The sequence below is a fragment of the Bufo gargarizans genome, chromosome 11 (genome assembly GCF_014858855.1).
Source record: "Bufo gargarizans isolate SCDJY-AF-19 chromosome 11, ASM1485885v1, whole genome shotgun sequence".
Lineage (NCBI taxonomy): Eukaryota > Metazoa > Chordata > Amphibia > Anura > Bufonidae > Bufo > Bufo gargarizans.
Genome location: NC_058090.1, coordinates 32,889,870 through 32,905,579, shown reverse-complemented (window position 1 = coordinate 32,905,579; position 15,710 = coordinate 32,889,870). Strand labels below are relative to the sequence as shown.

At 41.1% G+C, this 15,710-nt stretch overlaps 1 protein-coding gene across 1 annotated transcript in view; it reads right to left on the bottom strand.

Annotated features, from left to right (window-relative positions):
* The window catches only part of KCNH5 (potassium voltage-gated channel subfamily H member 5), a 283,707-nt gene that overhangs the window by 31,246 nt on the left and 236,751 nt on the right, over window positions 1-15,710 (bottom strand). Inside the window, 1 exon segment of the mRNA XM_044272468.1 lies at window positions 2,930-3,182. Coding sequence (XP_044128403.1) covers window positions 2,930-3,182 — 253 coding nt within the window.

Sequence of the window (15,710 nt, the reverse complement as noted above, 5' to 3'; positions counted from 1 at the left end):
TTTATTCTGTTTCCTGAACATGATTATGGAGGCGGCCCTCTTGCTTGTATTTAGAAAGCATTAGGAAAATTGCTTTAGAGCAGCCCCATGGTCCATAGACACAATGCTCTGGAGCCGACCTCATTGTTTTCTATGGAAGAGTTTTCTGGGCATGCTCTGTGACCTGTGCAGAGGTCATTGTACAAGAAAAGAAGAGAAGATGTGACAATCACTTATTGTGAATGGTGGATCCTGTCTTATCTGTCATTTTAATCCTGCCTGTAATGATATCACCTCTGTGTATAGATAAGCAGGTAACTGCAGCAAAGTGATCTGTACAGACCAAGAAGTGGCGCCTATCATTAGGCTTAGCGGCAAGTGCAAAAACTGCAGGATTTTATGTTTTTTTTATAAATACTTTTGTATAACTATAGATATTGACACGGAAAACTAAAAATAATATAATCAAAAATTATTTAAAAATATTTGAAACATAAAAACATGATTTAAACAACAGGTCATTTTCTGATGACACATTTCCTTTAAGTTGCCAGGAAATGGACCAGGGGCCGCCCTCTGGTTAGTTCAGTGAGTTGAGTTCAAGCTGTGTTACAGTGAGAACCTACATGTGCAAGCTAGGCCAAGCTCAGAGAAACTTCATCTGCTATTGTCCGTATACTGTTATAGGGGATGATTGCACTTTGCTATATGCCTTGGAACTGCACCTTGCTATTGCTGGATGTACTACTGCTTCTATTCTGCACTTCAGTAAAGAGAGACTTATTTATTGATACCAACTGGCCTCCTAATTACCACTAGGCCGGAACTGCAATACCAGGGCGTGCCCCAAGGAAAGAAAAGGTGCGTCCTCCAGTCACTGCACGGCCCCAAGGAGAACCAGAGGAAAGAATTCCACTGTGAGTACCACTCAGTACCACCCTTGGGGCCACAACCACCACTCCCATCGCTGCACATGAAATTCTTCAGTATAGTTTCAGAAGGTTTTTGCTTTTTCTGTTAGTTTTTGGACATGTATTTTTTATATAATCTAATGGTAATAGAAGATGAGATTGTGTGATGTCCTGACCTGTGAATGTGTCCAAACTCCAATACATTATAGGACTGAACAGGTTTCATCATAACTAAAGGCTCAAACTAATCCCAGCACATTCTTGACTGGATAACCTTGGATAAATCTTTACATTTAGGGCCAGAGAGTATAATAAATAATGTAGACTAAGTTCTAGATGTTCTTGCATTTATCAATAAGATATGTGGGGGGTTTTGGATAGAGTAATGGCACATTTTGTGAGAATAACTTTTGGAACTAACACAGTTATTGCTACAGGACAGTTAATGCTACACTGTAAATACTGCAGTGGACATGGGACTGCTGAGAACATGGCACTGTTCAGATAAGAAGGACACTATGCAGTGTCCATTCAAGTTTTGGAGTTGTCCTGTAAGTTCATGGAGATCACTAATCTCAGGCAATTTTTTGAAGGTGCTACTAAACCTGTCTATGTACCTCAGACCTTGCTGGGCAAATTTTCTAATTCTGCAATTGACACTTTTGAGAAAAAAACAACATGGCTGGTACATGGCTTAACGTGACCATGCACCTTCAAGAGCTGTCAGACAATACCCATTCTTCCCATCCCCCTAATGTTGATTCGATTGTGAATGTGCTCTCAAGTTGGGGAGAAAGGAATATACAGACACCTCTTGCTATAACATGCTCAATTCTTTCTGTCCCCAACTAGTGTTGATCACGAATATTTGAATTGCAAATTTTCATCACGAATATAGGTACTTAGAAAATTCGCGAATATTTAGAATATAGTGATATATATTTGTAATTTTGAATATTTGATTTTATTTTATTTTTTATCAGTACACACGATCCCTCCCTGCTTCTAGATTGTGGGCCAATGACAAGGCTGCAGTATCTTTGACTTTAGGAGTAGTGTTGATAGCGAATTTTCGTAATGCTAATTTTTATCGCAAATTTTTCAATTGATGAGTAAAAACATGATTCCTCCCTGCTTCTTGTTTGTGGGCCAATGACTCATTGGCCCACAAGCAAGAAGCAGGGAGGAATCATGACTTTAGATGGGAAAAATGATCAATATTCTAAAAAACTAATATATAGCACTATATCGAATATATTTGTTTTTTCAAATATTTGTAATATTCTAAAACAAGAATATATAGCAATATAGCTAATATTCTAAAAAAAACTAATATAGAGCAATTTAGCTAATATAGTGCTATAATCTTCTTTGTCTAATAGTTGCAATTTTTTTCTCATCTGAAGTTCAGATTGGAAAAAATTTACAACTTTAAAAAAAATGATTATAGCACTATATTAGCAAAATTTCTCTATATTCGTTTTTTTTTCCAAATATTTGCTATATTGCTATATATTCTTGTTTTAGAATATTATGAATATTTGAAAAAAGGAATATATTTGATATAGTGCTATGACTCATTGGCCCACAAGCAAGAAGCAGGGAGGAATCATGTTTTTACTCGGCAATTGAAAAATGTGCGAAAAAAATTAGCATTACGAAAATTTGCATTTTACACGATCATCACCTTGCCGATTTTTCGAAGAATATAACAAATATTCGACCTTGCGAATATTCAACGAATATTCTACAAAATATTTGTGAAATATTGCGAATTCGAATATGACCCCTGCCGCTCATCACTACCCCCAACATCTAATAAGCATTAGATGGTTGGCTGTTCACAGCAAAATTGTTGGGTTTGGGTAACCTCAATCTAATGTGTATGAGCACATTTAGATCTTTAGTACAGTAGATGGACTTCAAAATTTTGTGCTGTTCTCTTGGAGTAAATATAGTAAAACTTTTTGGTGAAATGTTTCACATTCACATGTGGGCACCGCTGTGAAGGTCAATGTGTAGTTCAAGGTTTGCCTTACCTAGTATGGCTACCACTTCTTCATCTTGGATGACTTCCAGTGATCCTGACACCACAAAACAGAGAGCATCCACACTTTCGCCGGCATGGTAGATGAGATCACCTGGAGCGCAATGAATTGTTTGAAACTCCACTGCCAAAGCACGTAGGCAGCCGTCACTAGCAAGACGGAAAGCTGGATGCTCATTAAAAACTTTCCTGTTCAGATGCACACAGATGTCTGCTCTCATGTCCTTGGGACATATTGCAAGAACCTACAAAAAATAAAAAAAATAAAAAGCAGTTATTATAGCAATAATGATAAAAGACACTACTAATGACTTTCAAATGAATGTACTTGAAGCAGCTTTACGTAATGTGTACATTTTGATGGAGTCATTATCTACCTTTAACACAATGTCATTTTTAGAGCTAACATTTTGTGCTGCTTTATGTCTTAACCTATCTTTATAGTGGTTGGAGCTCTGTTTTTTATGATATCCAAATATTCTGCATAGTCATGCTGTATGATAAAATCCTGCCACCACTGGAAGGACCTAAGAAGATGATATCATACTGGGAGGAAATACTATGGTCACCATCTGGAATCACAGCCAGCAAACTCAGAAACTGCTACCAGTCTTTATTGACCACTCTGGTCTATAGGAATCTAAGGTTAACCCAAGGTTCTTCATCACAGCCTGCTGCAAGGTCGAATGCACTTGACTGCTATGGACTCAGGTGACGTCTGCTGAGTAAGGTAGTAGAAAGCCAGTGCGAGAACACTAGAAGCAGACCTACCAGAATAAACAGGCTCCAAAGAGTAGTAGATAAGCAGGGTCAGAACCAGGACAAGGGGTTAAGTAAGAATACTAGGAGCATCAGTTAAAGCCAAATAAACAGATGAGGATATAATCCAGATTCAAGCCAAGGTTGATACAAAGCAAGCCAGTCTGGCATTCAGGCACAGAAGTACAAACGGACACTATATGCAATCCCAGTCAAGTAGCAGACTTAAATCCTCCACCTAGCTCTGGGATTACACACTGAGCCAGGAACCTGATCGGCTTGGCTTCTAGTTTCACTGATAGGTCAACCAGCTAGGACTTGATTGGTCAGCATGATAATCCTCCAAGCACAGTATCTTGGCTGGGTAAACCTCTGTCACATACTGTGTCAGATTTATTAAAAATGTCATTAAAAAATGTTTGGTTTTTTTTTAAAAAGGGTGTAAACCAGTTGTGTAAAACGCATGCATGACAGTTTTCTTGGTGCAAAATGGGCAAAACACTGGTGCATTTTCAATAGTAAATCTGACCCAGTGTGTTATTATTGAGTTCAATTAATTTCAAAGCATGGCTATGCAGGGGATTTGGACCAGTGTATCAGTCAGAAAAAAACCAGAGCTCCAACCACTATAAAGATAGGAGGTTTAACTTAAAGAGGACCTTTCATCACTCCGGACATGCCTGTTTTAATATCTTCATGCATTCCCCATGTAATAAAAATTCTGGAGCATCTATTCTTACGACTCAATGTTGTGCCATCCCTTTATTTTTTCCACTACAAGTTATGAATGAATTGCTAGCAGTCTGCAGTAAGGGTACAGATGGGTGGTAACAAGTTGGGTGTGTGTACCTGCATAAGATGATAATGGAAGCACTGATTGGATAGAGTCAGACTGTGCAGGTACACCCCCCCAACTGGTTACCTCCCCTCTGTACCCTTTCATAACTTCTAGCAGGAATAATAGAGGAATGGCACAACATAGAGTCATAAAAATTGATGCTCCAGAATTGTTATTACATGGGAATGCATGAAGATATTAAAACAGGGATGTCAGGAGCGGTGAAAGGTCCTCTTTAATTACTAGTTTCTAATGGAGGGAAGCTCTTTAACATAGTACCAGCGGTGTGACAATGACTCATGGGGCTCTATAGAAAAACTTGGGGCCCTAGTCCACCATGAACACCTCTAGTAGCAAGTTTAGAACGTGAGCAGTTTATGATTATGTTGGTCTCCCTAACAAAAAAAGGATAATGCACAATAGTTGTGATGTCACAATAGTGAGATAATGTGCAGAGTGAAGTTACAGCACAAGCAAAATGTTCACAATGACGTCACAGTAAAGAAATAATGCTCAGAGTAATATCACAATAGTATGATAACACACATGGTGAGGTACAGAAATAAATCAGTGATAAAACAGCACAGAAATAATGCAAAAAGTAATGCAATCTTCTATTGTCCTTATATATCACCGACTGCATATAAGTCAAGATCGGCCCCCTTCCATTGTGGAGCGCTTATTAGTGCAGCCTTTAACTCCTGCCCCCTCTCCACATTTTTGTTAGGAAAAAAAAAAAAAAAAAAAACTCCCCTCCTCCATTTGACCGTGCTGCGGTGAACACGCGCTGCAGACTGTATGTGCGGGACAGGACCTGCGAGACATCATCACGCCGGAGCTCAGCCGTGAGCAGCGAGTGTTCACCGCGGCACGATCAAATGGAGGAGGTGAGTTCTTTTTCCTTTTCTTCACCAAGACGAGAAGAGGGCATTATTAATTTTGGGGGTCTCTAATGGGGGCATTACTATTACTGGGGGCACTACTGGGCATTCCCCCTTCCTTAATAGGCAATTTCAAAATGTCTTTCCTTTTCCTGGAGCTCCCTCCTTTCCAAATAAATTCCCTCATCATCCTATCCATAATATTGAAAACCCTAGTAGACAACCACACTGGAGCACACTGTAATACATAGAGAATCTTCGGGCGAAAAATCATCTTTATCAGATTAACCCGTCCCATCATTGACATTGGTAATCTTCTCCAAATGTGGATTTTTCTTTTCAACTCCTCTACAAGGGGAAACACATTTAACTTAATATTTCATCTAAACTGTTTGCAATATTTATTCCCAAATACTTGAAACTACTTTCCCTACCCACAACGTGTACATCCAAACACCCATCCCCCTGAAACATCAAATGTGATTTTCCCTAATTTATTTTAAAACCGGAATAATACCCACATTTCTCAATTGTATCCATTACTCCAACCAACTCCAAACCTATATCCGCCAAAAACAATAAAATCTCGTCTGCATACAACATTATTTTCTCCCTTACATTGCCGTATTGAAACCCCTTAATACTTTCGTTCTGCTTTATACTAAGCGCCAAGGGTTCTATTGCAATTGCGAAGAGCAACGGGGATAGAGGACATCCCCCTAAAAAGGGCAAAAGGGCAGGAACATAACACCATCCACAGCTACCCTCGCTCTGGGATAAAAAATAAATCAACCTGATCCAACTTATGTAAGAGTCCCCAAACCCAAAACGCTTGAGGACCTCCCACAGATATTCCCACTCTATGCAATGCATTTGGTTGGATCCAGCGACAATATTGCTTTTTTATAATCTTTACTTTTACTTCCTTCTATATTCATAAAAAGTCTCCTAACATTGGAATATATCAATCGCCCAGGAATAAATCCTGTCTGATCTTCCTTAATGATTGTTTTTATTATTTTTGATACCCTTTATGCCAATACCTTGGCTAATAATTTAATGCCAGTATTTAACAAAGAAATGGGTCTATATGACTCTCACCTTAATAAGTCCTTAGCTTTGGGGATCAGAACAATAACGGCCTCCTCCATAGAAGCAGGCAGTTTTTTTTATGTCTTGGCCTCAATCAGGGTCTCCATTAATCCGGAAGTAACTCCTCCCGGGGACTTTTTGTCACTGGTTGAGTTCAAAGCTCTCACCAATTCCTCGATTCGTATATTTTCATCCAAATAATTTTTCTGCTCTTCAGTGTGCCTCCTAAATGGGATGCCACCCAAGTACTGACACAAGTCATACAACATTTTAGATTTATACAACTCTTGATAGTATTCCCCAAATGCATTGCTGATCTGTTCTGGAGTCCTCACTATATGTCCCCTAACATTCTGTATTGCGCCATATCCAGTTTCTTTTTTGTTGTTGTTGATTATTAAGCATGTTTACCTAAAAGCTTACCCACTTAGTGATGAGCGGCAGGGGCTATATTAGAATTCGCGATATTTCACGAATATTTAGGCGAATATTTATCATATATTTGCGAATTCGAGATTATTTTCTTGATTGCAAAAAATCGGCAATGTAATATTCACGTAATACGCGCAAAATACAGGCGTGGGTCACTTTTGCTACATTTTCCAAGCTGCTAGAAGTTTCCTGAGACTGGAGAAAATGGTTGGCAAGGTAGAGCATTAAAAATGGCTTTATATGCAGTTAGAGTGCTCCAATATATTCGTGATTTCGCTAATCGGCACTAATCATGCGAATATTTTGGTGCAATACATGAAAGCAGGTCTACATGTATGTATGGACAGCAGACCCTATCACACTACCTAACACACTGCACTGCAACAGCTACACTATATCAGGATATAACCTACACTGACTATCTCCCACTAACTATCTGTATTATATATATATAAGCTAACTAACTATCTATCTATCTAATGTAGTGTGGAAAGCACAGAGCACAGCAATGACACTGCTCTCTCTCGCAGAACTTTAAAAAACTTTAGAAAATGGCTGCTGGGGAGGTTCTTATATAGTAAGGGGTAGGCGACTTTCCTATTGTTTGCTATGGATGTTGCTAAGCTCAGACAAAGACATTGCAGCCTTCTCATTGGCCCACAAGCAAGAAGGGAGGTTACTAATGAAAATAATATAGAATTCTCGAAGTGCCGATATTCGCAATTAATAGTCGCGATTTGAATATTCGCGCCCAATACTATACCCACTCTCTCCCTCTCAGCAAATTACCTAGCTCCCTGAAAAAACAATAATGTTTGAGATCTCTCCATATGTATTTCACTAACTCTCGTGTGTTCTTCTTCCCATTTTCTTAAATTTTCTGATGAGGGGTTTCTACACATAGTTTTTTTAAGTTCTTTTAACCTCTGTTCTGCTAGCACAATTTTGCTATTTGCCAGTTTTTTTCCAGGTACTCACTTGCTTATATAATATTCCTCTCAAAAATGCTTTTGCTGCATCCCAAACCATTATTTATTAGCAGAATCTCTATTAACATTAAAATAAAAAACTTCAGTTCTTCCTTTAAGGAGTTTAAGCCAATGGAAGTGAAATCTAAATACCATAGGAGCTTGTTTAATTAAAGGTGCCATCTCCATGTAACCATAGGTACAATACTGTCATAACCATATACATATATTTTTATCTAACAACTTCCTGTTACCAAAGATCATATCAATCCTTGACCATGTTTGGTGTGTCTTTGAATAACAGGAAAAACCCTTATCATCAGGATTATATAGTTCGCCATACATCCACCCAGGCAAACTTAATTATCAACCTAGCCAAATTAGTATTACATTTCGTTATCTTACTCTTGGACATTCTATCTCTACTTGGGTCCATCACTGCGTTGTAATCCCCAACTGCGACCAATGCACATTTGTGACGTGCCGGACCGCAGGGGAAATCACGTGAGGCTCACGGTGGGACCGATGGGGGTAGTAGTTCATTTACTCACGGTGGATGGTAAGACAGCACTAAATCCTCTGAGGCACTCTCTATTGTAAGGAACACCAGCCAGATGGAAGTTGAGGTGCTCCTTGATGGTATAGGTGTTTAAGGTGCTTCGGTGGCTGGGCCCCTGTGTTTGTGACGCCAGCACCGTAAGGTACAAATGTTGAGTGTAGTAGTAGTAATGAAGAGTTGTTGTAAAACAATTGAACATTTACTTGAATCAATAGTCTCAAGGCAGATGTTGCAGTCCATCAATAAAGTGCATTCATATGGCACCAGTAATGATTCAGATGTTAAGGTAATTGTAATCCTTATATCAGGTTTAGGCAATTGTCCATGGAGGGATTTTCTAATGCTGTTACTTGACAGGCAAAGACTGAGTATATTTACTTAAAGGGAGTCTTTCGCGCCGATTGACACTATAAACCTATTAATAGACTAATGTCCATGGCATCCCCCCTATTAAAACAGTTCTTACCCTTAGTTCCCTGCTATAGTCGTTCGTCCGAAAAACACTTTTATTCTGTATGCAAATTAGGCAGTGAAGGTGCCCAGGGGCGGCCTTGGAACGGCCGGTGCCCAGGCCCCTGGGTCATCTTCATACTAATCCACTCCCCCATCCGCCGCGTCTGCCCGCCCATCCGCCGAGTCTGCCCGCCCTTGGTCTCATGTCTTTACCTTCCTCCTCCTGGCCGTAATCCCGCGCATGCGCCGATGACCGCGATGTCGGCGCATGCGCATTGTATGCCCACAGTCTGGCCGGGGCATCACAGTGTACCTCACTTACGTTCCTGCCGTGCGTAGTCGCATCAGTAGTCGTTACGGCCAGGAGGAGGAAGGTAAAGACATGAGACCAAGGGCGGATGGGCGGGCAGACTCGGCGAATGGGCGGGAAGACGCGGCGGATGGGGGAGTGGATTAGTATGAAGATGACCCAGGGGCCTGGGCACCGGCCGTTCTAAGGCCGCCCCTGGGCACCTTCACTGCCTAATTTGCATACAGAATAAAAGTGTTTTTCGGACGAACGACTATAGCAGGGAACTAAGGGTAAGAACTGTTTTAATAGGGGGGATGCCATGGACATTAGTCTATTAATAGGTTTATAGTGTCAATCAGCGCGAAAGACTCCCTTTAAGTCCCAACTATAGCACTCTGGTACTAAATATGCTGTTTTCTACTTATCTTGAGCTATCCAATAAGGGCGTTCTCCCTTGTGGCAGGCATCAGTCTTCTGCTACATTATTTGCAGGATGCTCTTCTGAAATAATCAGGTTTTTAGGTTTCCACTATATCCCGGAAGGCTTCTAGTGAATAAGGACAATTCTGCGCACTAATTATCCATTTGTGTCCCGGCACTTGGAAAGTTGCTCTCAGGCACTTGTGCTGGTGAGGTCCATAGGCTATACTCAGCTGTAACCCTCACTAGTCTTGCTTCATATTTAGACATAGACTTATGGTCTTGTGTTTGGCTGCTGTAGATAAATGTTCGCTGTCCTCCCTTAGCCTGGCCATGACAAAGGGGTAGAAATAGCAGACTACATGATGGACGATGCCTGTTTCTCTCCTCCATACACACTGTATTAACCACACCCCAGCTATATATTATGTAGTGCCAGCACCATCTAGGGGCGAATGGGTGAAATGACAATGCCAGCCTGATAATAGGAAATACCATACAAAGCAAATACATAGGCAGATGTTTAAAATGTTGCTTTTACACACATATGTGGGACGCTGCATATTTTTGTCTCTCCATCAAACATTTTTTGTAAGTCATAAAGTACATCGGGTATATACGGCGGTGGGATATATATATTTGCAATTACCATCACTATATCATTAATTTCACACTGGAGGAAGAGATACCTGCCACAACCATCCGCCACATGCTCATATTTAATTGTATTATGCAGTAAAATAGACACCCCGCTTGAATATGAGGTATGTATTGAATGATAAGGAGCCCCTCTTTTTTCTACACAATTTAGAAGTGTCTCCTGCAGGCATATGATGGCTGGCAAGTACCTCTACATCTAGTCAAAATTGGCAAATCTTTTTAATCTATCTCTAAACCCACGTACATTAACTGAAATAATTCTTATAATTTAACACACAGTATAAATAGATCAAGCCGGGGGAAAAATAAAATCCTTCTCTCAGGGAAACCCAATCCACCCCCCAATCCACCATATTACTCCCCATTTGATCATAACAGAGAGCCCTCTATCCATGCATGACAAACTCCCAACATAATGGGTGCATTATTAATTCTGGGGGGCTCTAAATGGGGCATTACTATTACTGGGGGCGCTAATAATCCTAGGGGAGCTAATGGGGGCATTATTAATTCTGGGGGGCACTAATGGAAGCATTACTATTACTGGGGGCACTAATGAGGGGCATTATCCATTCGTGGAGGCACTAATTAGGGCATTAATATTACTGGGGGGCACTAATGGAGACATTAATAATACTGGGAGCCACATTATGACACACCCCATGTTAAGCCATGTCCCCACAACCTCACCACCTTTGGGGTGGGGCTTAACTTGACCAGTATTTTTTGTTGGGAAAGGTGGCAACCCTACCAGCAGCGCGCACAGAGATGGTGGCATTGCTATGTAAGAGCTAAGTGCTATGTAAGAGCTTCCCTGCACAAGTTATTACGAACTACTAATTAAGTTAAATGGCTGGAGAACCCCTTTAAGAAATTAATCTGCACAGAATTTTGGACCTTTTAAATAAAAATGACAGATTTGTATTGGGACAGGGAGCTCTAGTTACGTTTCTGTTCCTGAGTCAGTCCTTAACAGACGTTTCGGCAAGGTGCAGCTGAGCAGTAACTGCCACTGACAAGATATATTGTGTTCCTGCCAGGAGAGAGCAATGAATGTAGAGGAAGCACAGGACGAGCAGTAACGTCAAGTCACCAATGTCTTAAACCAGCGCTTTATATCCAGTGCAGGATGCACACCACTCACAACCCCCTGGATGAACTAGTTCTTTTTGCAGCATTTCCTTTACAGATTTATTTTTTCTACACTTTCTCTTAAGTCGAATTATTCAGGAATCATTAAAAAAAAGGCAATTTATTTGCACAGATCATTCCCAGAGGAGACCAAAAGCGTATTTTTTTTATTTCATGTCACATGATTTAGGAAGCTGTCAATGCTTAAAGGGGTTGTCTCCAGTGATGAGCGGCAGTGGCAATATTCAAATTCGCAATATTTCGAGAATATTTGGGCGAATATTCGTCATATTTGGCACAGGTGGTTTTAATCACAGAAGTCTGCATATAAGTAGGTATTGACCTGTAGCTCCTGATAGCAATGGACATGTGTTAGACAACTGTTAACATGGTGCAGTACTGCGTGTGGCCTTTGTTTTTGTGGTGCTGTGCTGGTGGGTTGGTGGAACCCAGGGCCATGGGTGGCATTGTTAGACAGCAGGGTTGCTGTTTGACTCCTGGGTCCAGCCGCCCACTAGGGCAGTGCAGCTTTGTCACCACATTGTCGCTGCGTCTTTTTGTCAGAGTAGGTCCCACTCAAAGAGGCGACCTTGGCGTGGTGAGTGGGCTTATGCCTTTTGATCAAAATTTACACTAATGCCTCTTGTACAGCATGCAGTATGGGGGGCTGTACACTTCAATATGGCGCTGAGAAGCGAGTTTAATTAGATCAAAGCATAGCATTGTGGATGTGCAATCCAGTTCTGTTTTTCTCCCCCTGATAAAAATGTATATTCATCACATATTCGCAAATTCGTGATCGCCAGTCATTATTTTCTTGATTGCAAAAATCGGCAATCATAAAATTTGCAATCAACACTACTCCTAAAGTCAAAGATATTGCAGCCTTCTCATTGGCCCACAAGCAAGAAGCAGTGAGGGATCATGGGTACTGATCAAAAAAAATCTAGAATATTCATGATTACGAAGATATAGCACTATATTCTAGATATTTGCGAATTCTCAAAGTGCCAATATTCCCGTTAAAAATTGCGATTAGAATATTCGCGATTAACACTAGTTGTCTCAAGATTTAAAATTATCCCCATCTACAGGATAGGGGAGAAGTGTCTGATCCGACCACTGTGACCCCCCCACTGATCATAAAAATGGATCGAGCACTCTTTTTATAGAGATTGATTCATATGGGTGGTGGTGGTGGTGGTATGGAAGTAGTAGAGTTAACACACATGCTTTATGAGACGTGTTATCTAAACTAAATGCGTTAAGCAAACACCTTCAATTGCTTTTCATTGGCTTTTGTTTCAAGATAACACAATGAGTTATAGAAATTTAAGTTAAGAGTTTGTGTGTTAAGCCTGCTACATGTAGGTGACACGACAAAGCTCTTAATCTCATGACCAGTGGGGGTCATGAGACCGATCAGGCCAAATTTGTTTTAATCTTGGACAACCCCTTTAACACTTGAATGTACATTACCTGATAATGTCTGATTTGTTGTGTATATATACCATATGGATGAATTCTATATGACATGAAGTGTGGGCTCTTTGGGACCTGCACCTGTCTCTATGGGGCCCGCAAAGTGAACAAGATCAAACAGAGCATGCGTGGTGTGCTCTCCATTCACTTCTGTGGGGGTTCTGTAAATAGATGAGCAAATGTGTTCGGCTATCTTCAGAAGTTCATAGGAATCGATGGAGAGCGGCTACTGCTCCATTCAACTCTATAGGACTGCCAGAAATAGCTGGAAATATGTGGAGGGCGGCCACGCATGTGCGGCGGTTCTCCATTCACTTTGAGGGTCCTATTCTAGAGATAGGTGCGGTTTTCAAAGATTGGACTCACCCCTATCTGACATTGGTGACATATCCTAGCTCTGTGATGCCTAACCTCCGGCACTCCAGCTGTGGTAAAACTATAACTCCCAAGATGTACACATGCTTGTTTGTTCTCAGAACTCCACAGAAATGAATAGAGCATGATGGGAGTCATAGTTTCACCACAGCTGGAGTGCCGGAGGTTAGCCATCACTGTCCTAGCTATATGCCACCAATGTCTGAGGTAAGGCAGCCTTTTTAACTATTCATGTACTGTGACATCGCTGTGTGCATTATTCCTTGCAACCTTACATTATAGTTTTGTGCTGTCATATCATGCAGATAGCAAACATGCAGATTTTGCTGGAAATCCCATAGTGAATCCACAAGTGAACTTTTTCACCATTGGAATTAGCAATCTGTGTGCATGTACCCTAAGAATTATTCCAGCGTAGTCAGAAATGTAGTCAGGCTTTCCCTAGTTCTGTGTAAAATGGCTTCTTGGAGCCCCCCTGACATCCAAATCATGAGTACATTCAACACTAGCCCCACAGCCTATGCCCCTGGTGGGGCAGGTACATATACTGTAGATAAATCTACATCACTTAAAGGGGTTGTTTCATCTGGGACTTTGATGGCATATTGTTAGGATATCCCATCAAAGTAAGAAAGGTGAGGGTTCCACCTATGAGACCTGCATCTATCCCTAAAACGAGCCCTTGAAAGTGAGGGAGCGCACACTGCGCATGCATTCATTTCTATGGGAGTCCCAAAAAAAGTCAAGCGAGCGTGCTCAACTACTTTCGGAATTCCCATAGAAAGGAATGGAACATGCAGCGCGCAAGCGCTTCCACCTCTACATTTACTTGAGAATGCTAGAAACAGTGCTCGGTTATTTTGGAACTCCCATAAAAATTGGGGTCAGAGGTCCCATTAAGGAGACAGGTGCAGGTCCGTGAGGTGGGACTAGCACCTATCTGACATAGGTGGACTAGCCTACCGATATGCCACCAATGTCTCAGATGAGACAACCCCTTTAAATATATGAACCAAATCTCCTTTGAAATGCATAAGATGCCATAAAACTTGACATTTTGGGAATGCAAAAAAAATATATAACATTTTTAAAAGTGGCTAAAATTATAACTTTTATGATTTCCTTATCACTACCATTGTGCATATGCAAGCTGTAATATACTGCATTTCAAATGCCCTGTCCAGACCCGGGTAGAGCAAAGGACAGGCAGGTGAGTGATATCGCAAACACTTATACACTGCTAATATTGCATCAGATCTGATCTCTATTCTTCCTATCTGGTTAGCCATGCTTCATTCTGACAGGCATTATTGAGAATAAATGACACGCATTTTGGGTAAATTGCCAACTCTATCAGTGTAGGTGTTTTGTTGTGTGTGTTTTTATGAGAAAGCGAATGAGAACTCCTTCAGCTGTCTCCGCTTTATCCCATTAATACATAAACTTACATCCCGATGACTGATGATAGGACAACATTAGAAATTGTCATTGCATAATGCAGGGATTATTTGAACTGAAAGAATACAGGATGTGAAAAGAAATGTGCAAATTCCCCCCTACCCCCCCCCCCCAAAAAAGAACAAAACTCATAATGTGTGGCTCCACACTGACTCATACCTTCTATATGGTATTGTATTAAAGTTCCAACTCTATAACAGGCTCTATCTACAGGGCTGCCATTTTGGTTCAAAGCCATGAAAGAGGGAGATGTTACAATGGTGACCCATTCAAAGGTCCTCAGATTAAATCATTATAGCTTTTTAATAATTTACCATAGTTAAAGGGGTTGTTCGGGTTCATAGCTGAACACGGACAAATGCCCATTTTCACCCAGGCAGTCCCCCTGACTTGAGCATCGGAGCAGTTCATGCTCTGATGCTCTCCTTTGCCCTGCGCTGAATCGCACATGGCAAAGGCATTTTCTGGAGATCCAGTGATGTAACGGGCTCTCCTTAGGGCTGCCAGGCGGAGGCTTCCGCCCAGCAGTGAGCCCGGTTTTGTCACCGGCACTGATGGACAGGCTTAAGCGCTGCCCTAGCCTGTAAAACGGCTAGCACAGCACTAAAGCTGGCCCATCAGAGCCGGTGACGTCACCGAACACACTGCTGGGCAGAAGCTTTTGCCCGGCAGTGTGTTATTGTAAATAAAAGAGCCTGAAATGCTCCAATACTCTTGTCAGGAGGATGCCTGGGTGAAATTATGGGTATGTCCGGGTTCAGTTCTGAACCCGGACAACCCCTTTAAGTAAATATAAAGCTTTCCTTACAGAAAAGAAGTCAACTAATTAAGAAAACTAGAACCCAAGAAGAACCTCAGGTTGATGGGTTGACTCTGAAAACCATATGGAACCAACTGTAAACCTGTTATTTGCCAATGGTCTCACCCGTCTCCACTGAATTAAGATGGTTAAGCCAAACATTCCTGCCCATGA